The sequence below is a fragment of the Myotis nattereri genome, assembly GCF_964212035.1.
Source record: "Myotis nattereri genome assembly, chromosome: 1".
NCBI lineage: Eukaryota > Metazoa > Chordata > Mammalia > Chiroptera > Vespertilionidae > Myotis > Myotis nattereri.
This window is the reverse complement of record NC_138075.1, coordinates 76,731,851-76,757,064: the sequence shown is the minus strand read 5'-3', so window position 1 is coordinate 76,757,064 and position 25,214 is coordinate 76,731,851. Positions and strand designations below refer to the sequence as shown.

Genomic DNA, 25,214 nt, shown 5'->3' with positions numbered 1-25,214 from the left:
ATGGCATTGTGATTATCACAAGATCACATAGCTAATACTCGGGCCCTAAAACCAGTGTTGACTTCTTTTTCCCCCACTCAGGATCGTGTCCTGATCAACCGTATTGACCTCGTCTGCCAGGCTGTACTCTCAGGGAAGTGGCCTTCTAGCCGCCGAAGTCAGGAAATGCTAACAGGAGGAATTTTGGGGCCAGGCAACCACTTGCTAGACAGTCCTTCATTGACTCCAGGAGAATATGGTGACTCTCCAGTCCCCACACCACGAAGTAGCAGTGCAGCTTCCATGGCAGAGGAGGAAGTGTCCGCAGTCACCACAGCAGCAGCTCAGTTCACCAAACTTCGCCGAGGCATGGATGAGAAGGAGTTTACAGTTCAGATCAAAGATGTAAGCTTATCATTTAGGTATTGGGAAGTGGGGAAGGAGGTTACAGTTCTTGCTAACTCCTTTCACTAAATTCATTTCGTTAGCTAACTTTAAAAATGAGAGGAGGAAAAGAAATTTTAGCTAGCCCAGCTGGTGTTGCTCAGTGGTTGATCATTGATCCATGAACCAAGAGGTCTCCAGTTTGATTCCTGGTCAGGGTACATGCTCAGGATTGCAAGCTCGATCCCCAGTAGAGGGTATGCAGGAGGCAGCCGATCAGTGATTCTCTCTCATCATTGATATTTCTATCCCTCTCTCCTTCTTCCTCTCTGAAATCAAGCAAAAGCCTATACATTTTGTTATATTTCTAGTTTCTACCCTTTGGTGCAATGGCCTTTTCACTATCATTGAGTCAGAAGATGACTCTACCCCAGGGGTCCTCAAACGACAGCCCGCGGGCCACATGCAAATACAAATATTGTATTTGTTCCCGTTTTGTTTTTTTACTTCAAAATAAGATATGTGCAGTGTGCATAGGAATTTGTTCATAGTTTTTTTAAAAACTATAGCCCGGCCCTCCAACGGTCTGAGGGACAGTGAACTGGCCCCCTGTTTAAAAAGTTTGAGGACCCCTGCTCTACCCCAAGTCCCCCAAAGCTTAACCCTTATTTTAAAAACATGTGCCATATGACATCTTGGGTTGGTGGGTTGTCTTACTAGGAGGAAGGACTGAAGCTAACATTCCAGAAGCACAAGTTGATGGCTAATGGAGTAATGGGAGATGGACATCCTCTGTTTCATAAGAAGAAGGGGAACAGAAAGAAGCTAGTTGAGGTGAGTGGTAGAGAAAGTCTTTAACAAGTTGATTAGATAAGAGCTTTTTATTCTCAGTAATGGTGAAGGCACTTGGGATTGAGGGACTAGAAGATGTTAGAGTTATTTTATGGCTACCATTGGCTCTGCTCCCCCTCCCTTCCTGCCCCAAAGAAGAGTATGTGCTCATGGGGGTGGATTCTGGGTTTGCAGCTGGAGGTGGAGTGCATGGAAGAGCCTAATCACCTTGATGTGGACCTGGAGACTCGGATCCCTGTCATCAATAAGGTGGATGGTACTTTGCTGGTGGGTGAGGATGCCCCTCGCCGGGCTGAACTGGAGATGTGGTTACAGGGTCATCCAGAGTTCGCTGTCGATCCCCGATTTCTAGCGGTGAGTGGCAGTTCCATCCAGCAAGATTTAAAGTCATTCCCTTGATTTTTAAGATGTGCGAGACGGAGGAAGCATGCCATATTATGTTGTTGTTTCTGCATCTTTAAAATAGGTGTAGTACCTACCAGTCATCCTACCTTACAGAGTTGTAAGGATCAAAAATAAAATAATGTTAAAGCACCTGTTAAATTGCTAGGCAAATATTTGCTATCAAATTATTATATAACCACCTAAAATTTCTGGAGAGATCCTACTTCATTGCAGTTTTCCACTAGGACTAATCTGTTTATCCATGCAATAAGCACTTACTGTCAAACTAGACACTAATACCTTAGTAATTATTCTAGAGCAGATTTTTACTCCTCTAGGATAACTGATGCTTTTCTATTGCAGTATATGGAGGATCGCAGAAAACAAAAGTGGCAGAGATGTAAAAAAAATAATAAGGTAGAATTGAACTGTTTGGGAATGGAACCAGTACAGACCCCCAACTCTAGGAATGGAAAAAAGGTAAGTGAGACTGAGGCATTACCGCTCTATTCCCACTAAATATGACTGGAGAAATTTAATGCTGTTTATCTTTTTTCCAATGTGTGTCAGAGAAAATGTGTCTTCACCAATAAGGAAGCCAGAGTAATTTTATTGGTATTTTTATAGTCCTGATGGCATCGTTATCTCTAGAAAAGCATAAAATTCTAAAAACTAATTTCAGCATTTTAAGCATATTAAAATAAAGAATTAGTAAGATGTGTTAGAACATTTAAAGCCTTATCCTACTCTTCTACTAAGTGGTTTTCGGCAAATCCTTTAACCTTTTCTTTTTGCACAGCCTGCCTGAAAAGAGAGGTTTGGACCACATAATTTCTAAAAGTTTTATGATTCTATATATTTTAGAAGTGATTTGGGACCTACTAAGGAAAACAGTCATGGGGTTTGGGTTGAGAATCACTAATAATATGCCAGTAATTCAGTAGGTTATTATTTAATAATTACTATGTGTTTTATCATGGTTACAGACCTTCTGGATTAAGTACTCCTATCCTTTCCACCAACATAAAACTGCAAAAGTTTCTCTTGGCTGTGTTTTTCTTACTTTGGGTAATAGTTGTATTTTTTTAAATATATCATTATTGATTTCAAGGAGGGAGAGAGGGACAGAAGCATCATTGATGAGAGAGAGTCATCGATTGGCTGCCTTCCACATGTCGAGCCTGAATGGGAATCGAACCATGACCTCCCATTTCATAGGTTGATAACCACTGAGCCATGCTGGCCAGGCAATAGTTGTATTTTTTAAACAGATAAAAATCATGGTTTGGTTTGGTAAGCATTTATAATGGATTAGCACTTTTGCATACTCACTTTATTTAATCATTAATCATTTGATCATTATACATCTTTTTACATAATTTCTCTTAAAATTGATTTCTAAATGAACAATATCTTTTGTATTTAACAAATTCTTATAACATCATTTTGCATATAATATATATTTATTTATGAGGCTTATTTTATTTTGGTGAAAGTGTTGCATATAAATAGTTTCATATAAATATTTTGTTTCATATAAAACAAAGAATGTTTTCATTTTTCCTCTTAGTCTCCATGGGACCAAGTGGGTAATAGGCAGAATAGTTGATATGAGAGGCTGATGGCTAGAAGGCTGGTACCTTCTCTGTCTTGAATTTATCATTGTAGAGCAGCCTGTAAAAAAAAAGGACTTTTCTTCCTTTAATTCTAAAACTAGTGTTACCTCAACTACTTTTACTAATTCTTTATAGTCTATTGATAACTCTAAGAAAGAATCATAGAAAATTATGACTAGTACAGAATTCTTATATAGAATTGATCACTGTGTGTAGCACTACATACTTTATTATTGAAGTTTAGGTGCTGTTATAATATTTTAAAAGTCTTTACAAATAGAGTTTTGAGATGTTTGTAAGATAGAAAGGTATATTCTCATGTGAGATGGTAGGCTTAGATTGGGCAATGTCCAAAGACACAGATACCCATTGTCTGAATTCAGTGACTGTTTTTACCCAGCATTATACATATGTCTAGCAAAGCAGAGGCATTAAAAGTAATAATTTCCAGCACCAGTGAACTTAACCAAAATTTAGTCAGAACATTTGAAAGAAGCAATTTAAAATTCAGCAGATACGTAAGTTTTTATCATTGTGAGAAATGTATTACATTTGGTGAGGAGCTAGCCACAATCTTTTTGGTGTTCTAGACATCCAAAAGTGTAACCTGACCTTCTCTTTGGTTTACCCACTCTGATCTGATGAAGGATAGTATCGTAAATATCAGTACAGTTGTGAGCACTTCACATGGTAAGATTGTGTGAACAAACTCCTGTCAGTAAAGTATACTGTACAAGTATTGATTCAGTGTCTTACTCAGACACCTCATTAACCAAGGTAAGCATTTGTGAAGTGGTTGGCCAGAGTAAAAGTACAATGTACTCCTGGGGAAAAAAGCAAAACTCTGGGCATGAGTGTCAGTATGAAATCTTTGATCTTAGCATCAGAATGCTTCAACCAACTACTTCCAGCATTTGCTCCTGTAACTGTTTACTTTTGTTTCATTTTTTCCCCTTCTTTTTACTGTCTTTTTTTGTTCTTCCTCACAGAGTCACCATGCTGAAACTGTATTCAATCGGGTTTTGCCAGGGCCTATTGCACCAGACAACAGTAAGAAGCGAGCCCGTAGGATGCGACCAGACCTTTCTAAGATGATGGCCCTGATGCAGGGTGGAGGCACTGGCTCCCTGTCTCTGCACAATACCTTCCAGCACAGCAGTAGTGGTCTGCAGTCTGTGTCATCTCTGGGCCATAGCAGTGCTGCTTCTGCATCCTTGCCTTTTATGCCGTTTGTGATGGGTGGTGCAACATCATCCCCTCATGTAGACTCCAGCACCATGCTTCATCACCACCACCACCACCCCCACCCCCACCCCCACCATCATCACCATCACCATCCAGGCCTGAGAGCCACTGGTTATCCTTCTTCACCAGCCTCTACCACCTCTGGTACTGCCTTGAGGTTGCCATCACTGCAACCTGAGGACAATGAGGACGATGAGGATGAAGATGATGATGATGATTTATCTCAGGGCTATGATAGCTCAGAAAGGGACTTCTCACTCATTGATGATCCTATGATGCCAGCCAACTCAGACTCCAGCGAAGATGCGGATGACTGAAGCCTCAGCTTGGCCCCATTGCTTGGGTGGCTGCTGTATTTTCATTTACTCTGGCCCTTGGACTATGGAAAAATGGGAGGGGCAGGGGAGATGTGGGGAAACCCAAGACTCCCACTCGAGGAGGTGAAAGGAAAAAGAAAACTTATACCTAATTGCTTCCAAATTTGAGCGGATTGGGTGGGCAGGGGAACTCCTTAAATAATACACGACCACTTCCTCATTTCGGGGGAAGGAAAGGAGACTAGAGCAGCTGAGGTGCTCACCCCTCCCTAGAAACCTCCATTTACCACAGACTATGTAGCGCTGGCCCTAGCCTCTGGCAGAGCCTGTTCCTGGCTGAACTGTGGATACAGCGGGAGGGTCAGGAACTGTTACCTTCCTTCCCTTGGCATTAATAAATTTAAGTTAATCCTTTCCCACTCTTCCCTTGTTCTACATCTGCTCAAATCCAATATAAATATTAATTTTAAGTATTGCTGTTCATGATGGGTAATTTCAACACCACTTTCCGAAAGTCCATTACTGTTCATGCGAAGTTAAGTTGGATAGGGCAGTCATTTGTACTGCATTAAAGGTTATAGATAAGTGTAGGCTGTCCAGTTTGCTAAAGGCAGGGGGATTAAGCTAAATAGTAGGCAAAATGTTACAGATTCAAACTCTAAGTTCTGAGAAGAGATGGAAGAATTTTGGCAAGAATCATGAAACTTTTGTTTCAGATGAAGTAACTGCTTTAGGGAAGCCTGAGTGGTGTCACTGAACTGCTGCAAGAGTTTGTCAGGACTCTGGGCCGGGTATGGGCTGAATCCTCTTAAGCCATTTGTTTCCTACAACCTTTCCCCTGCCATTCCAGCGCTCAGATGAAGCCTGGGCATTTCCCCCTCCCCCTGTCCTTACCCATAACTGGTGTGGTAGTTTGATTGGGAGGATGGGCTCCCTCTCCCTGATTTGAGCTCTCCTCTTCCTGGAGGCCCTGACCCAGCGTCCTGACAGCGAAGAGTTTCCCAGCCCCGGAGCAGCAGAGACGTTTGCTTCCCCACCATTTCCAGGAGCGGAACGTACCACTCCCACGCCAGATCCCGCTCTTTCTGCTTCCCCTTACTTTGCCGATGGGTGGGGCCGTTCCACCCGCGCGCGGCAGCTTGCGAGGGGCGGGGCCAGCGCGTCAGGCCTCCCGCCCCCTTAGCTTTCCCCAGCCGGCGCCTCGGCGAAAGCTCGGAGCTCCTGGGAACTGCGGCCCGGCGGGGAGTAAGGGCGGAGGCAGAGCGTCACGTGATGACGTCGACTAGCGTGCGGTTACTAAGTTAACAAAATCCCGCGAAAATCTAGACTTTGCACATTTTGTTGGTTTCCCCACACTTCCTTCTTCCTATTAACCTCCCAGGGGAGGGTTTTTTTTAAAAAAGCAAAACCCAGTGCTGTCGGGACCCGGAAGCGGAAAGGGCATCTTTGAGGTCGACACTTCCGGGTCACTGGGAGAGTGCGGGATTCCGGGGCCGAGAGCGGGTGGTGGAGCCGGGACCTCGCGTGAATCTCGGGACCCGAGGAGGAGCGGCGTCTGTGGCTATGGCTGTGACTCTGGATAAAGATGCTTATTACCGGCGAGTGAAGAGACTGTACAGCAATTGGCGGGTGAGCTAGATCCCGTAATTTTCCCTAGGGAGCCCCTCTTTTACATCCCATAATAACCCCGTTTCTCGGCGCCCTTTTTTCCCTTTCCTTCGAGAAATCCCGGTTTCAGTGTCGCTCCCCTTTAGTTGCTCCAGGAGCATTCACCTGAGGCGGCCCCGAGCGCTGCCCCGTAACAGGGAATCCCCCGCAGTCACCCTGCGGCCACCACCATCTTCTCCGCGTGCCGGCCCGGGTCATGCATAACAGCCACCTCTCGTAGTTTCTTCCCGCCCTAGAAGAGGCTTGCATCATCATTCCCTCCCACTCCGTGACCACGTCTGGCCGCCCCCTCCTGCAGTGTTCACACCCACCCACGCACTCGCTCTGTCCTTCCCGAACCAGAGTATTCTGCCCAGGTCCCGCCAGAATCTCAACGGTCTTCGTAAAGGATGGACAGAGGGGCGAGGAGGATGTGAATCGGGCACTTCGCGTTTATTCTTTGCGGGCCTTTTGCTACAGTTCAACAAATGCTGTTTACCTGCAACCGCCTCATGTTCTAGGCCCTGCCGTGGGTAACAGAAAACCGGCAGGCATTAGTAATACAAAAAACGATGTGATGCATGAAACCTGGTTAGTTTTCCCCCTTGGTAGAGGGTCCAGGGCACGTTTACAGAAAAGAGCTGTTGCAATTCCCAGTCTTTTAAAGATTGGGCAGTTTTGTTGCTTGAAAAACCTTCACTGTTAAAATTTATTCTTATGAAAGTAATTTGTCAATTCAAACATTTGGTTGCATCCTGTGGTGCAGCCTGAGCTGTCTAGATTAAGTCTGGCCTCTGAACTCTGTCAACCAGGGAAGATAAGCTAATAAAGACTTTTAAAACCTGAAAAACGTTCTGGTAAAAAAATGTTCAGTTCTGATTTCAGCATTGTAAGTTGCCTTCCAAATTGATCCTCTAAAAACCAAACTATTAAAATTGATCATTTCCCTGCCATTCACATTAAAGGTTCCTGTGCATGTTTCTTCTTTTGAGGAGAAATGCATTAAGTAACTGAAAATAAAATGCACTAGATAATTGAAAATAAAATAAAATTAGATAATTTTCATAAAAGTTACATTTTATGAAAAGCAAAAATAAGGACTCTATGCTAGACAAGTCTTGAACATAAAATTTATTTTTAAAATTTTTTGTTGGTTTTTAACAAATGTCAACTTTTAAAATTTGAACATGATGCATGTTAGAAAAACTGTAAGGGTCCCGATATCTTTTAAAGATTAATACGTGTTAATTTGCTGGTAATAATCAAAAGCCCTTCTTTTCCCCCCTAGACCCTACAATCATATACCTTTGATGTGGAGGTTGTTTCTAGTCTGGGTAATTCAGACTTTATCAAATTCGTTCATCCTCTCAAAGCCGTTCATGAAAACAAATTAATTTAGACCTCACCATTCCCCTATGTGATAATTAAATGCAAAGCATGAAACTAGGAAAAACTTGGGGCCTCAAGACAAATTGGCAAACTTAATCTCAAGTGATAGTCTTTAAATCCATGAAAGTTCACTTGTTGGCCCCCATTTTTTATTTCTCAAAAATAATTAAAATTTATGTTGGCCCTCCTATTTAGCTAATGACATCATTTGAAAGGGGGATTGTTAGATATTGATAAGACCCTGGCATTATACAGTTGAGCCAAGTCATAAAAATTAATAGCAAAATTTATGACTTATTATAAAATCTTACTCAAATTTACTTTCTTTTTTATAATTACATTTTAATAACTCCGCTCAGAACCTACCTGTAGAATTTCTCTATGCACAGTCTTTCTAGTAGAGTGCTTTCATTCTGCTCTGCTTAAGCAGAGATCATAGTTTTTGGGATAATTTCTGATTGTTTATTCTCTTAGCTGTCCAGAAAGAGTGAAATATGTAGGTGCATGCTATATTTGGTTTGTTTGCACTTTTTCCTTTAAGAAAACTGGCATTGAAATAAGAGAAGAACTTGAAGTTAACTATATAACTCCCAAACCTGTGTTGTCAGCTCTCATCTTCAAACCTCTGTTATGACAAAAACCAGAGGCCCAGTTCACGAAATTGTGCACGGGTGGGTCCGTAGGCCTGGCCGGCAATCAGGGCCTATCGGGGCCCAAAGGTTCCTGTAGGGTCGGGAGAGGAGGCAGTGGTCGCCGGGCCAGGCACAGAAGGAATGGACGCCCAACGCTAATCCGGTACTGTGCAGTTTCCCGCCTCCCCCACTCCTTCCCTCGCTGCCATTGTGGCAGGTGGGTGGCGGGCTGATCAGGGCCTGCCGGCCAGGGGAAGGAACAGGGCATGGGAAGTTGGCCGCTGGCCCTGAGGAGGGAGCTGGTCCTTGGCCCCCCTGGGAAAGGGGCCGCATCTGCAGCCACCCATCCCCAGTTTCCCGTTCCAGCCCAGGGCTCAGCCCCGGTCAGGCGATTGGGGCCTGCTGGCTGGGGGGAGGGACCACAGAAGGTTGGCTGGCTGGGGGAGGTTGGCTATGGGAGTACACTGACCACCAGGGGGCAGCTCCTGCATTGAGCGTCTGCCCCCTGGTGGTCAATGTGTGTTATAGTGACCGGTTGTTTGGTTGTAACCGTCGCTTAGGCTTTTATATATATAGATAACTGAGAAGTTAGCTTGTGTTCCACATCCACTTTTTAGTCTTAGATACCTTTAAGCATAAGCCTTTCAGAACTGTGTGGTTGCACAAGCTAACACAAAGTAGATCAAACTCTCTTCAACTACATAGAATTGTAGAAAACCAGAAAGCTACAACTGCCCCTCTCCTTTTTTAAAAAAAATAAAAGTGGGAGCTAATGTGGGTCCTAATTTCACCTATCTGCAAGTTGAGTTTGGGTTAGATATATATATTGTGAAGCTACTGCAAATAAGATATATTTCTTACTTAACAGATTTCATAACTTATGTCCTAAAAACAATTGCAGTGTTACACACTTTTAATTGAGTAGAAATTTTTAAAACATTAAATCTCATACCTGAGAAAATAGGCTCTGCCAAAAATCAAACAGGAGACCTTCATAGTGACTAGAACTTGTTTTATGACTCTGGGATGTTTGAGTCTAGTCCAGTCGTGCCTCTTATTTTAAAACTAGAGGCCAGTGCATGAATTTGTGCCCTGGTGGGGTCCCTTAGCGTGGCCTGCAGGGATTGTGCATATCCAACACCACCTGCTGCTCCCACTCATCCTGGCCCTGCTGCTCCTGCTGTGGGCTCACGCCCAGTCAGTCCTGATCGGGAGAGGCTTGCGCCTCCGCAGTGGCACTCACCAGCCTTGAGCCCTGCGCCTGGCGCCTGTCCCAAGGGGAGTGGGGGGCTGGAAAGCAATCAGCCCTCTGGGCGGGCATTGGGATGCCCATGCCAGCCCAGGATCCAGATCTGTCCCGCTGACCTTCGCTCCGGTTGTTGGGAGCCACCTGGCGGCCGCTTTCATATCATTTCTTATGGAGCATCTAGGGAGGGGAAGCAGCCATGGTGCCTGGAGGCCGGCGGTGCTGTAAGGATTGTGCCGGTGGCACTGGTCCATCGGTGCCTGGCCTGTTCAGAGATTGGACCTGCAGGACTACTGAAGGAGTGAGTGGCTGCCACCGGGCTGGTGGACCACCAGGACGGTGCACATCATAGCTACTGGCCAGTAGTCCGGTTGCTTAGGCTTTTATGTATATCAATTAGACCTGCTACAAACAGAAAAGGTTTGCAGCACCATTGTATTTTTGCAATAGGAAACTCTGGATGCTAGTGGTAGGTCATGAGAGGGGCGATGGTCTTCTCCTCTGTCCTCTTATACTTACTAGGTCCTTATTCAGGGCTTCCCAACCATTTCATGATTGTAATTATTTTTAACCAAGTAATGGGATTAGTACTGCATGTGATACAAGGGGAGAGGTTCCCATCATTTTGCGATCTTTGAGAACTGAGGGATACAATATTCAGTTACAACTGTAATTCATTTGAGACCTGCCTGTTAGGACATCCTGTTATAAGTGAAACTGGACTTTAGTCATCTTCCTTTTATCCCAAAAGAATTCCGTAAAATGTCAAAATAGCAGCTGTTTTCTATTTTGAATATATATTTATTTGAGAGGGAGGAAGAAACATTGATGTGAGAAAAATCAATCAGCTGCCTACTGGGATCAAGCCTACAACCCAGGCTTGTGCCCTGACCAGGAATCAAACAGGTGACCTTTTGGTTTATGGGATTAGGGACGCTTAACCAACTGAACCACTCCTGCTGGGAAAACACCAGCTGTTTTCAAAAGGAATGCTGATCCAATGCATTAATTTATGTGACTCAACCTATCAGGATTGAGGCTCCAACCTTAAAAAGAAAATTTTTGCCCTTGGAGAAAACTAACCTGTAGTATCAGTGCTTCTCCTGAGTGCTGCTCCCTGGCTCTGCTGATTTTTTGTCATGGATAAATTTTTTTTGCTCCAGATTGCTTTCCAAGACTAGGCAGTTATCTCCTGTGACTTAAGAAATATAGGCAATTCCCATACTACTTTTTTAAAAAATATATTTTATTGATTTTTTTACAGAGAGGAAGGGAGAGGGTTAGAGAGTTAGAAACATCAATCAGCTGCCTTCTGCACACTCCCGACTGGATATGTGCACACAACCAAGGTACATGCCCTTGACTGGAATCAAACCTGGGACCCTTGATTCTGCAGGCCGACACTCTATCCACTGAGCCAAACCAGTCAGGGCCCATACTGCTTTCTCCCAGATAATGTTCATCTCAGTTCTTATGGTTCCTTTATCTCTGGAGGGAAATAGGGAAAGGTTTAAATAATGCTTTGGTCTCATAAAGAGGGATAAAGAAGGAAGTAAATGCCTGGACAGGTTGGGATTCGTTTATACTTGCTTACTCAGCTTTTATAGTCTACTCTGTTATCTACTTTTTTATGTTTATTTTTTTATCCCTATTACCAAGTATAATTAGTGCCTGGCGTAGCATAGGCATCCAGTGAACGATGGTGATTATTTCTGAGCTTACATGTCTCCCTTTCTTGGTTTGAAAAGATTTTTCCCAGGCTATACTTAGGATGACCAGAAGTCCTCCTACCTTTCCTGAAGCTATCCACCTTCTGCCCTTGTGTAATTATTTTTAAAAATATATTTTTATTGATTTCAGAGAGAAAGGGAGAGGTAGAAAGACATAGAAATATCAAAGATGAGAGAGAATGATTGATCAGCTGCCCCCTGCACACCCCTCCCTGGGGATGTGCCCTAGCCGGGAGTTGAACCATGACCTCATGGCTCGCAGGTCGATGCTCAACCACTGAGCCACGCCAGCTGAGCCCCTCTGTAATTATTAATGGTATACTCTTGGGTTTTTTTATTCTCAAAATTGTCTCCGTTTGGATGATAAATTATGTGGGTATCCCAGCTATCACCAGAAACTTCAAAGTGTTTCCTCTTTTAGTGCAATACCTAATTGGTTCAAAGGAAGGTAGTTGTTCCTGTGCCCTGCAATATTTCCCCAACTTTTATCATTCAGATACTGCACAATTTTTGCTGGTTCCTAACCACTTATATTATTAACTTGCATTCTAAAAATTATTTTAATCAAGTAATACATAGGCTTGAAAAAAGCAAATAGTTTTAAAAGCCTTTTTAAAAAGTAACCCGCCCTTGCCATTCTCAGCAGTTAGAGCATCATCCCGCAGGTCTTGGGTTCGATTCCCAGTCAAGGGCACATACCCAGGTTGCAGGTTCGACACCCCCCTAACCCCTCCTGCCCTAGTGGGAGCACATTCAGGAGGCAATCAGTCAGTGTCTTTCATTAATGTTTCTCTCTCCTCCATTCCTCCCTCCCTTCTTCCTACTCTCTGAAAATCAGTAGATAAATATCCTTCAGTGAGGATTAACAACAACAAAAAAAGTTACCTGCCCCAGAAACAACCACTTTTAGTTCTCTTTCATATTTTGAACTAATATCTATATACTATTAGTTCTTGGTTTGTCTCTTTTTCATGTTAACTGTTTTGGTAAATTAGGATTTAAATTTAATGTTTTATGCCATCACACCTATTTCAACTTTCCTCTACCTCCTGACACTTAAAATTTCTTCTTAATACATTGTTATTAAAGATTTTAAACATTCAGAAAGGTAAACGAATTCTACACTAAATACAGTAGGTCCACGTTGGAGACCTATTCCCACTGCACGAGGTAACGTGATCTTCACTGTAAGTCAGACCCACCTACATAGCACTTACGTCACATGGAGCACATACACAGCAGTAATGAAGTGAAACAGTAAGAAAAACTTGAAAGATAACAATTCCTGACCTTTACTTGTGGTAAATAAATAATAAAAAACATAAGCACATATGTACATACATTAAAATGGTGGAACTTTTTTTTTTTATAAATAAATGGGAGATGGCGACGTAACCATGAAACCATGAGACGACGTACATCGAGTCCTAAGTAACCCAAGGACTGCCTGTACCCATATACGAACCACCATCAGGGGTGGGCAAACTTTTTGACTCGAGGGCCACAATGGGTTCTTAAACTGGACCGGAGGGCCGGAACAAAAGCATGGATGGAGTGTTTGTGTGAACTAATATAAATTCAAAGTAAACATCATTACATAAAAGGGTCCGGTCTTTTTTTTTTTTTTAGTTTTATTCATTTCAAACGGGCCGTAGTTTGCCCACGGCTGACTAGATTATACAATTAGCATTTTATTACACTTGCTTTATCTCACATTCACCCCTCTATAAGTTTTTTTTCATAGTTTTTAATAAAATTAGTAGTCAGTTTACATAGTTAGTGCTCATATAAATAGTTTCACTGGTGGGTGAAGTAACAGAACAGTTACCTTCCCTTTTCTGCTATGGTTTTTATTTTTCCTGGCGTTCATGATTGCCTCAATTTTTCTCCCTTTTTAAGTGTCCTCAGCCCTAATTTTCCTGTGGGTCTGTTATAATCTCATCAATCATTCTGAAATTCTTGCACTCTTCAGACATTTTATTAATTCTCTGTTTGTTTTTTAAGTACTACCACCACCACCTACCCTACCCTTCAACCTTACATTATACTGTTCTATATGGATAGGTTGCTCTCCAGGCCTATTGAACCTTGGGACTTCCCAATGTTGAGTGACCTATATTCTATAGCCCATGTCTTGAGTTTTCTCTATTTTGTTAAGAGCATTTTCTCTAAGAGGTTCTTAAGAAAGGATACAGAAAATACGTATTTCTTGAGCCCTTGTATGTCTTAAAAGGTTTTGTCTCTACTTTTTGTTAATAATACAGTTCAGTGGGTATAAAATTTGAGGTTGAAAATCACTCAGGATTGTCAGAATTGAAGCTATTATTGTCAATCTTCAAGCTTACAGTATTTTGGGAAGGCTGATCTAATTCTATTCCCTGTCACAAAAATCAAAATGAGGCTTGGCTATATTCATCCATATAAAGAAAAAGGCAATACGAAACTGGAAGCTCTGCATGAATGGAGCCTCTCGACTTGGGCTTATTCTAGAGTGAATAGGCTGGCTCAGTCAATGGAGGACCCACAAATGTCAGTGTCAGAAGTGTTTTCTCTAAATTCAATGAAGATGCACAGAGAGAAAATCTTCTAATTCTTTTCCTTGGGCATTTTTTCCCAATTGTCATTCAAAATGCAGACTTTTGTTTAATTCCCCAACATTTTGCACTTTCCTTCTGCTGGGCCTACTATCTGAGTCTAGAGCTTTCTGAGTTCATTTCTTCAGAGAATAAAGTAAGTCTTTTTGTGGAGAGATTAGGGATTGTGTCAGGATTTCCAAGAACTGGAGGGGTCCTTCTCTGACCAGACCTGTTTTTAGCCTTGAGCTCATCCATGTACAATATACCCTATCTCCCTTCCTTGATACTTGGTGCCTCCTGAATCTGAGCCCCTTGGGGCTCTATGAGATATGCATATTTATCATCAGTATCATCCCAGTGAGAATACTTGTCAACCACTTAGGGTGTTGCTATCCCGGCTCTGCTTAGTCACTTAACCACTCTGTCCATTTCCTCTTCCAAAACAGTCTGACTCGGATGTGAAATGGAACAGACAGATTGGAAGGTGTCAGAATTTGGAGACAGAAAAGATTTGGTAGATGTTGAGAAGCTCTGCATACCAGGGTGTCATTGCTGCAAGATAATTCATCTATAAAGAAGAGCATAGGGGTTGCAAGTCCAGATTTAACAAGGGCTCCAGTCTAAGTCCTGAAGACCAGCCTAAGCAGGAGAGAACAGGCTAGGAATTGGGGACCTTGTAAGCAGCACAGAATTGAGCCCCAGCCCCCTCAAATAGCCAGGCTGGCGTTTGTAGCTGGCTGTGGGGCCGGTCCAGGGGCAAGGGGCTGCTAAGCTAGCCTGGCACTTTAAAAACACACACAGAAAAACTAGTCCCCTCCACTCCAGTATTTCAAAACGAATTCCAGATATTACTAAATCACAATATTTTAGTATTGTATATAGCTTATCGTGTGAGTTTCACAAGAAGATTATTTAAAATCTCCCACAATTTCAGACTTTTCTTGTTTTTTGTTGTTATTGTTGTTAATCCTCACCCAAGGATGTTTTTCCATTGATTTTTAGAGTAGACGGGAAGAGGGAGAGACAGAAACACCAATTGGTTGCCACCTGCACGTGTCTTGACCAGAATTGAACCTGGGACCCTTCAGTCCACGGACTGACATGCTATCCACTGAGAAAACTGGTTGGGACCAATTTTAGACTTTTTAAATGTAATCTATATAAGGCATTTGTACTCCTCAAAGAGTTTGAAAATAAAAAGTACTCTTCTGGATTTTGCTGTAAAAATATTTGGTTTGATTGTAATCTTTTTCATTGAGTCACATTTTAAGAAAAATTTGATCCAAATTTGCTAGTATTATTTTTGATATCTTAAATTCTGGTGTTATTATATTTCTTCTGGGGTTAGAGCTCATTCATTTTTATAAGGACTCAACCAAGAACATATGGTCATAGCAATTGGTTCCAAGAGAAATTAGGATTCATCCTCTTACCTTTTTAAAAAAAAAAAAAATTTATACACACACACACACACATACATTAGAGGCCCAGTGCATGAAATTCATGCACGGGTGTAGTCCCTAGGCCTGGCCAGAGATCGAAGCACAAGCGTCTGGCATGGAAGGGCAGGTCCCAGCTGACCTCTGGGCCCTGGGCTCCCAGGCCCCTGAACGCCCCCCTCTGCTGAGTCATTGGGCCCCTGCTGGGCTCCCTCAGTTCCTGGGAGCCCACCGCTGGTCGCCATCTACCGGGCAATCGGGCCCTGCTTGCACCCACCTTGGCCTGGCACCGCCCACTCACCTGCTCCACCATCCCGCCATGGTCCCGCTCTTGTCAGGGCCCATTGGGACCAGCAGTGCCTCCATTGCCACCCACTGCCAGTGCTGTGTCGCCGACGCCTGCCATGTTCCATGCTGCCCTTGGTGGTCAGCGCATTTCATTGCGAGGGGTCAAAGGGACAGTTTGCATGTTAGGCTTTTATTATATAGGGGGTGTGTGTGTGTGTGTGTGTGTGTGTTTCTTTTTATTGATTTCAGAGAGGAAGGAGGAGGGGGAGAGAGATAGAAACATCAGTGATGAGAGAGAGTCATTGATCAGCTGCCTCCTGCACGCCCCCCACTGGGGATCAAGCCCACAACCAGGCAAAAGCCCTGACTGGGAATTGAACCATGACCTCCTGGTTTATAGGTTGACACTCAACCACTGAATCAGACCATCCAGACCATCCCCTTACCTTTTTTGATCAGCAGTGGAAAACTGCACATTTTACTAGTATATGAGTTGAAATCCTTGAGATTTTGGGGTTTGTTTTCTCTATCAAAAAAAGCTGAATGTGTGGGTCTTTTTTTTTTTTTTCTCTGCCTACTTTTAATTGTACTTAGGTTCCTTTGGATGATTTTCCCATATTATTAATGATTAAGTCACATGATTATATTCTGTACACTTTAAAAAATGAATCACTGTGTCTTTTGAATTTTTGTACATGTTGATGCCTTTTTCTTTGTTGAAATTTTTGACTCAACTAAATATCAAAAAATACTAAAAGGGACTTTCTGTTTAATTTCAGTGGTGCTTTTTTATATCTAAAACACATGAGAATTAAATATAGAGGACTGCCTGTTACTAATTTTGGGAGGTTATCAAGGTAGCAGTAATATTACACAAAATCCATGTTTATTAACAAACTAGGGGCCCCGTGCACAAATTCATGCACGATGAAAGGAACTGTGGGCTGCGAGGTTGTGGTGGGCACAGAGGCAGGTCTCGGCCCATCCTCCATGCCCACGCCATGGCCCCTGGTCTGTCTGCTGGCAGCCCCGCTCCCACGCACTGACGGCACCGGCCCCGCTTGCACCTGCTGACCCCACTGATGGCACAGTGATTGGGGCCAGCGCCAGCAGTGGGTGTGAGAGGCGGCTGCTGGCTCCGAACGCCCTTTAGGAGCATGAGGAGGTGAAGAAGCCCTAAGGGCTGATCAGGGCCGGCAGCGGGTATGAGGGGCTGGTTCCAGCAGCAGGTGCGAGCACCGGGCAGGACCACAGTGCATGGGAGTAAAGAATTTTCAGTAACCACCAGAGGCTCGCCCCAGTGACAGCAACCAGTGACCCTTCTTGGTCTGGCACCCCTTGCTCACCTACTCCACCATCCCAACAAGGGCAACACCTGCCATTTTCTGCGTGCGCGCCCCCTGGAGGTCAGCGCATGTCATAGTGACCGGTTGTTCGTTGTTCTGCCAGTTGGTCTATTTGCATGTTAGGATTTTATATAGATAGATTGGAGTGTACATAGCAAAAATTTGAGCAACCTGAAGAAAAACATTTTCTCACTGCAAATCAATGGGTGAATGAATACAGTTTCTGGTAACTTCTTTTAGTTATATGTTTTGTTGGATTATTTGGCAGCTATAACCCTTAAAATGTGGAAAAGAGTCTTAGTAGATGTTTTTCTTGACTTTACCAAGTCAAGAAGGTTTAACCTTATAACCCACAAATAATTACCAGTCCTTTGGGCTCATATTGCTGTCCAGAAGTGGTTAATAGTTAGAGGACTCACATGTAAACTCTAACTTCAAAACTTACTACAAAGCTGCAGTAGCCAAAACAATGTGGTACTAGTGTAAGGACAGACATGTAGATCAATGGAATAGAATTGAGAATCCAGAAATAAACCTTCACATTTACATCATTTGATATTTGACAGTGGTGCCAAGACAGTTCAATGGGGAAAGAATAGTTTTTTCAACTTACGGTGCTGAAACAACTGCATATCCACATGCAACAGAATGAAGTTAAGCCCCTTCCTCACACCATATACAAAATCAACTGAAAATGAATCATAGATCTGAATATAAGAGCTAAACTATAAAACTACTATAGAAGAAAAGTATAGGTATGCCCTTGAGTTAGGTAAAGCCTTCTTAGATATGATATCAAAAGCCTAAGAAGCCCTGGCCTGTTTGGCTCAGTGGTTAGAGCGTCGGCGTGTGGACCGAAGGGTCCCAGGTTCAATTCCAGTCAAGGGCACATGCCTGGCTCGCAGGCTGGATCCCCACTAGGGGACATCCAGGAGGCGGCCGATCCATGATTCTCATCTATGATGTTTCTATCTCCCTCCCTCTCCCTTCCTCTCTGAAATCAATAAAAATATATTTTTTTAAAAGCATAAGAAAATGCCCTGGCTGGGTTGCTCAGTTGTTAGAGCATCACGCCATACACCTGGTCAGGGCGCACATACTTAGGTTGTGGTTTTGATTCCCAGTCGAGTACTAATGGGAGGCAACCGATCAATGTTTCTCCCCTTCTCTCTTTCCCTCTACCTCCTCCTCCTTTCTCTCTCTCCCCCTCTCCCTCCTCCTCTCCCTCTTTCTAAAATGTATCCTCAGGTAAGGATTTTTTTAAAAAGCACAAGAAAATAATTTGGATTTCTCCAAAATTAAAAAATTTATGCTTCAAAGGGCATCATTACGAAAGTGAAAAGAACCCACTGTGTTAAAAATTTGCAAATAATCTAATAAGAGACATCTCTAGCATATAAAAAGAACTCTTACAATTTAATAATACAGTAATAACCCACTTACAGAACGGGCAAAGGATGTGAATAGGCACCTCTCCAAAAAAGGTATACAAATGGTCAGTAATCACATGAAAAGATGCCAAACTCATTTGCCATTAGGGAAATGCAACTCAAAACTACAATGAAATAGTACATCACATCTATTGAAAGGCTGTAGTAAAAAAGACAACAATATTAGTCAGTATGTGAAGAAATTGGAAATCCCATACATTGCTTGTTGGGAATGTAAAATGGTATAATCACTTTGGAAAATAGTCTGGTGGTTCCTTAAAAAGTTAAACAGTTACCGTAAGACCCAGCAATTCCTCACCTAAGCATATACTCAGGAGAAATAGCTCCACATTAAAACTTACATGAATGTTCATAGCAGCATTATTTATAATCTCCAAAAAATAGGAATAACCCAAATGTGTAGCAATTGATGAATGGATATAATATGATACATATATACAATAGAATACTGTTATTGAGCAATAAAAAGGAGGTACTGAAACTTGCTACAACATGGATGAACCTTGAGAGCATGTTAAGTAAAAGAAGCCAGACACAAAGGCCACATGTTTTATTATTGCATTTATATGAAATGTCCAGAATAGACAAATTAGATGAGTTAGAGGGAGATGGATAATAATTGCTAATGGGTTTGTTTGGGGGAGGTGAAAATGTTCTAAATTGTGGTGACAGTTGCATAGAGCAATGGCTGTGAAGTTGTCAAGTAAACATGGAATTTCTTAAACTTGAAAGTTCTCTTAGGGAAAAATTATATACATTTTAAGTAAATACTGAAGTCACTATTCCTATTTTGCCTGGTGTAAGAAGAAAATGACCAAATTACCTACTCTTTACTTTTCAGAAAGGAGAAGATGAATATGCTAACATTGATGCCATTGTTGTATCAGTGGGTGTTGATGAAGAAATTGTTTATGCCAAGTCAACTGCCTTACAGGTGAGCAGTTCTTAGCCCTGACTATCATTGAATCATCTACTGCACTGTTCAGTATAGTTGCCACGTAAAAATTTAATTCCTCAGTCCCAAATCTCAAGTACGCTATACTGACTGCCATATTAGAGCAGATGAGAATATTTTCATCTTCACATAAAGTTCAGTAGACAGCACTGATCAGAAAATAAGGAAAAAAGAGAGGTATATAAATTGGGACAAATTTATATATCAAAAAAATCTGAACAGTGGATTACACAGTATTTCTTTTTCTCTTGGATAGTCTTCAGGGATCCAGTTTTTTTTCCACATCTCGACCATTTATAGAGTTTATCCCTGTGCTCATGATACACAAATTGCTAGAGCTTCAGTCAGTACATTTGCATTCCAAGCAAAAAGAATGGAGAAAGGGAAGAAAATTGGCTATCTCCTTCCCTTTTTAAGGAGACTTGCTTAAAGTCCTACAGAATACTTGTACTTACAATTTATTGGCCAAAATTTAATCTGTTGGCCATACTTAGTTGCAAGAAATGAATGGAAATAAGTCTTCATGCTGAGCAGTCTGCCCAGCTCAAAATCCCATCTTTTTTAATATATTTTATTGATTTTATAGAGGAAGGGAGAAGGAGAGAAACATCAATGATGAGAATCATTGATCGGCTGCCTCCTGCACGCCCCCTACTGGAGATTGAGCCCGCAATCCAAGCATGTGCCCTAACTGGGAATTGAACCCTGACCTCCGGGTTCATAGGTTGACGCTCAACCACTGAGCCATGCCAGCTGGGCAAAATCCCATCTTTTTTGGAGAGAAAAAATTAATAGTTGGTACACAACTAGCAATATTTGGGGGAGGTAGAATGCACTGTTCCCTAGAGCTTTATTCTGTCCCATTTTATGCACTGCTGCCCTAAAAATAAGATAGTTTCAATAAACACAAATTGTCCCAAGATTTGATGGTCTTTGTTACAGAATATTTCAAACATATAAAACTAGATAAAATAATAATATTGAACTCCTGTATACCCGTTGTTTAGTTTCAGTAAATTGTCAACTCCTGGCCAATTTTATTTCATTTGTCCACATCCAGGCCCCCTCCTACCTCAAATTATTCTGAAGTTAATTTCACATAATCTTATTTTATAAGTATTTCTATACAAGTACATTAATTTTTTTATCTGTAACAACTGTTGTCGTTATCTTTTCCAATAGACATGGCTCTTTGGTTATGAACTAACTGATACTATCATGGTCTTCTGTGATGACAAAATCATTTTTATGGCCAGCAAAAAAAAAGTGGAGTTCTTGAAACAGATTGCCAATACTAAGGGCAATGAGAATGCTAATGGAGCCCCTGCCATCACACTGCTGATACGAGAAAAGGTCAGAACTAATAAAGAATGTGTGTCATAAATGTGAAAGAATGTTTGTAAAAGTGATAAACAGAAATGCCTTCTAGGAATTTAATAGAATATGAGGGAAAGGTTATAACTGAGGGTGGTTATAATTTCAAAGTTTTGTCGCATCTTCATTGTTAAGAAGAAAAGAATTGAACAACCCTGTCAGTTCTTTGGCTAAATAATCTGTCCATTCTCGAGGATACTGTCATCTTATGCTTGTTTTCATCTGAGTACCTTAATTGGAACACATGGCTTCAAATATCCTTAAGGAAATTTAGGTATATCTTAGTTCTAGTTTTTATTAAATGTAGTGTGTTTTTTTTCATACTGCTCACCTGACAAAGATTTTTTTCTCAGAATATTGTTCACCTATGTGTTTGAGTTTCTCAGCTGTTCCTGGGGGGAAATGATCAACTTTTATGGCACTTCACCTAAGCATATGAAAATATACAAAGAAATGTATTAACTTTTGGTTTGTTACTGTTTACCCTAAAGAAGTGGGTAGGGCCTGGGGATAGAATTCTTTCTTTCCAGTGTTTAGAGTATTTGTCTCTGCTATTTTTTACTAATAGTACATAGATGTCTAATTCTAAAACCAATTGATAAACCCCTCTTCTTCCCTGTGACACCAATAGAATGAAAGTAATAAAAGCAGCTTTGACAAAATGATTGAAGCCATTAAAGAAAGCAAGAATGGCAAGAAGATTGGAGTGTTCAGCAAAGACAAATTCCCTGGAGAGTTCATGAAGAGTTGGAATGACTGCCTCAACAAAGAGGGCTTTGACAAAGTAAGAATACTCCTGGAAAGAAGCAAATTGAGAGTTGAGAAGGCAAAAGTGTGACGGACCTCCATAACAGATAGTGCAGAGAATGTGGGAAAACTGTACATGATTTTACATTTCCATTTTACGTTCCATTTGGCTGACCAGTAAGCCTTTATTTGGAAATATATTTCTGTTGATTTCAGAGAGGAAGGGAGAAGGAGAGGGAGATAGAAACATCAATGATGAGAGAAAATCATTGATCAGTTACCTTCTGCAGGCCCCACACTGGGGATAGAGCTCACAACCTGGGCATGTGCCCTGACTGGGAATTGAAACCTGACCTGGTTCATAGGTCGACGCTCAACCACTGACCCACACCGGCCAAGCCAGTAAGCCATTTTACTTTTCACTCAGGTGTGAGGCATTTAGGAGATAGTTGAGCTATCTTCTATATAATAAAAACCTAGTGGTCATAATGCCGTAATGACCAAAAACCGGTCACCAGGAGGCTGCATGCACGGCGAGGCGTGTGTGGTGGATGGGAACTTAACTCTGGGTCCCGCGGCACGCTGGGACTTGGAGGAGTCCTGTGGCGCTGGCGGGACTCAGGGATCCTGGGTCTCGTGCGATTTCACACGCTGGGTCACTAGTTTAGAGTAAGTCTCTTGTCCAGAAAAATTTTGGTTTTTTTGTCCCCTGATCTCTTGCCTATCTTTCTTCAACCTTTACAAAAATGTCTGGAGAGGGGCATTTACATTTAAAATGGTAGTTTAATGCCTCTTAAATGTACACAATGACCTGTTAAAGAGTTACTTCAGATGTTTATTCAATCCAAGAAAGGAATATTTAGATATTCTGTAAACTACTGATGAATCATTTGCTAAATAACCTAATATCGTCACTTATAATGTCACTTATAATATTCACATTCGGAGAGAGGAATTTATTTAGCAGTTCTGTATCTGCATGTTAAAAACTCTTACCACTTTGACTACAGATAGATATCAGTGCAGTTGTGGCCTATACCATTGCTGTAAAGGAGGATGGGGAGCTCAATTTAATGAAGAAAGCGGCCAGCATCACCTCTGAGGTCTTCAACAAATTCTTCAAAGAAAGAGTCATGGAAATAGTTGACGCAGATGAGGTAAATGGAGAGGGGAAAGTCTTTTTACTGTTTTAATAAACCAGAAGTACCCTACCATGCAGTGTTTTGGTCTGTTCAGTTTCCTTTGAAATGAAGACTGATAATTAAGTTGGTGGTATATCATTGTGCCAGCTCTCTTTCAAAATAACTATAGGCCTGCACTATAGTTTCTATGTTTACCCAATATTTTACTTGAGAATTTCTTTAATACTTGTGATTTCCACATATTATTATCATCTAAATTTGCTTTGGACAAATATCAGTATGTTATCTGATGCATAAATCATAAGATTTTTATAGCATACTAAGGGATACCACGATATATGTTGTCTTCCATTGATAACATCCAAAATTGCAGCACCCCTTTTTGCCACCCTCTAGTAAGTATTGTTTCATTTCTGGGTACACTTATAGAAAGTTCGACACAGCAAACTGGCTGAATCTGTGGAAAAGGCCATTGAAGAGAAAAAATACCTAGCTGGGGCAGACCCCTCTACTGTGGAAATGTGTTATCCTCCTATCATTCAGAGTGGTGGCAACTATAATCTCAAGTTCAGTGTGGTGAGGTAAGTTTGAGAATTTCAAAATAAAACAGCTAGAACATTTCAACCTTTAGCCTATTTTTCTTTTGACTCATTCTGGAATTCAAAAAAGTGGGAGACAGAATAACTATTACTCTGCCTTCTATATTGTCTTCTTGTCTTATTCCATGCATATTTCTCTTTTATTTCACAGTTACTCATTTCTTACTTGAGCATTTGATTGTAAGCATTTTTCCAAATGATTAAAAATGCCTGGCAAAAAAAATGCAAAAACATCACACACACACACACACACACACACACACACCCAAAAAAACAACATAAAAACCTTACTAGGTGTTGTATAATGTAACCTCTTTAATTTAAAAAAATACTATAAAAAATGCTTTTTTCCCCTGGTCAAACCTGAAGGAATTATTTCAGAGTGAATACTGCAGTTCATGCTGGACCAGTGGATAAGTGACTCCTTACCATTGTACTATCTATAATAATAAAAGCATTATATGCTAATTAGACCAGACAGCCAGATGACCTTCTGGACGAAGCCAGGGCTGCGAGGGCCAAGGAAAGCTGCCTTGGCGGTGAGGGCTGAGCCCCTTGCATGAATTTTGTGAATCAGGCCTCTAGTTAGAATAGAATGTAGTATATCCTTTGCATAATTAGGAAACAACTCAACTTCTCACTGAATTTTCATCCTCAGAGTTTTGGTCACTAATTTTACTCCAGGTCTTTTATAAACTGGTTTATTTAAAAAAAATTTAGGTCCTTCTGGTTCAGCTTTGGGATATAGCAGTGAAAGTTAACAATTACAGATGTTATATGTCAGAGATAGTAAGGCCTTTCCTAGTTTGGGTAATCAATGAAATGCTTTCTTCCTTTGGTTTCTAGTGATAAGAATCACATGCATTTTGGGGCCATCACTTGCGCCATGGGTATTCGTTTCAAATCTTACTGCTCCAATCTTGTTCGCACTTTGATGGTTGACCCCTCTCAGGAAGTTCAAGAAAATTACAACTTTTTGCTCCAGCTTCAAGAGGAGCTGCTAAAGGAATTAAGACACGGTGAGGTGCCTTACAAAAGAAGGTTTGGAAATCAAGTAACAAAAGTGTTATTAATGTTCATGTGATTTTATGTCCCTGGGACTCTCATACTAAAAATAGAATTAGATTTTACTAACTTCTAATTATCCTAGCATTTTAGTTCTTGAATCTACTTTTAGGCATGTGTGGTTATTGTGGTTTTACATTGATTTTTACAAAAACCTCTCTGACTGGATACACCACTGTGTCCGAATCTTCATGAAATATTATGGCTTATGACTCTTCTTTAGAATTTTAGAAAGTTCTTTTTTTTTTAATTGAGGTATAATTGACATACAAAATTATGTTAGTTTCAGGTGTACAACATAATGATTTAGTATTTGTATACTAGTATATTGCAAAATGCCCTCCCCAGCAAGTCTAGTTAACGATTGTCAGCATACATAAAGATTTATTTTTCTTGTGATGAGTGACAACTTTTAAGCTTTACTCTCTTAGCAACTTTCAAATATGCAATTCAGTATTAATAAACATTAAGTATGATGTTAGGTGTGGATTCGTCCTATATTGCCTTTATTATGTTGAGGTACATTCCTTCTATACCCACTTTCTTGAGTTTTTTAATGGACATTGAATTTTATCAAATGCTCTTTCTGCATCTTTTGAGGTAATTATATGATTTTTACCTTTGTATTGTTAATGTGGTATATCGTGTTGATTGAATTATGAGTGTGGGACCATCCGTGTATTCCTGGTCTAAATCCCTCTTGATCATAGTGTATGATCCTCTTAGTGTATGAAATTAGAAGCACCTTAGAAAGTTAAAGAACTAGTATCTCTACCAACAGAATGTGTCATGTTAATTCTACATTGAATGG

At 41.2% G+C, this 25,214-nt stretch overlaps 2 protein-coding genes across 2 annotated transcripts in view; both read left to right on the top strand.

Annotated features, from left to right (window-relative positions):
- CHD8 (chromodomain helicase DNA binding protein 8) overlaps positions 1–5,247 on the top strand; it is a 52,247-nt gene extending 47,000 nt beyond the window's left edge. Inside the window, exons 34-38 of the mRNA XM_081108648.1 lie at positions 82–384; positions 1,084–1,197; positions 1,390–1,569; positions 1,963–2,079; positions 4,205–5,247. Coding sequence (XP_080964774.1) covers positions 82–384; positions 1,084–1,197; positions 1,390–1,569; positions 1,963–2,079; positions 4,205–4,777 — 1,287 coding nt within the window. The 3' untranslated portion in view covers positions 4,778–5,247. The remainder of the gene's footprint in view (positions 1–81; positions 385–1,083; positions 1,198–1,389; positions 1,570–1,962; positions 2,080–4,204) is intronic.
- A 963-nt stretch (positions 5,248–6,210) lies between these two features.
- The window catches only part of SUPT16H (SPT16 homolog, facilitates chromatin remodeling subunit), a 43,805-nt gene continuing 24,801 nt past the window's right edge, over positions 6,211–25,214 (top strand). The window contains exons 1-7 of the mRNA XM_081108660.1: positions 6,211–6,406; positions 19,363–19,455; positions 20,659–20,829; positions 21,482–21,634; positions 22,608–22,754; positions 23,169–23,320; positions 24,185–24,357. Coding sequence (XP_080964786.1) covers positions 6,341–6,406; positions 19,363–19,455; positions 20,659–20,829; positions 21,482–21,634; positions 22,608–22,754; positions 23,169–23,320; positions 24,185–24,357 — 955 coding nt within the window. The 5' untranslated portion in view covers positions 6,211–6,340. The remainder of the gene's footprint in view (positions 6,407–19,362; positions 19,456–20,658; positions 20,830–21,481; positions 21,635–22,607; positions 22,755–23,168; positions 23,321–24,184; positions 24,358–25,214) is intronic.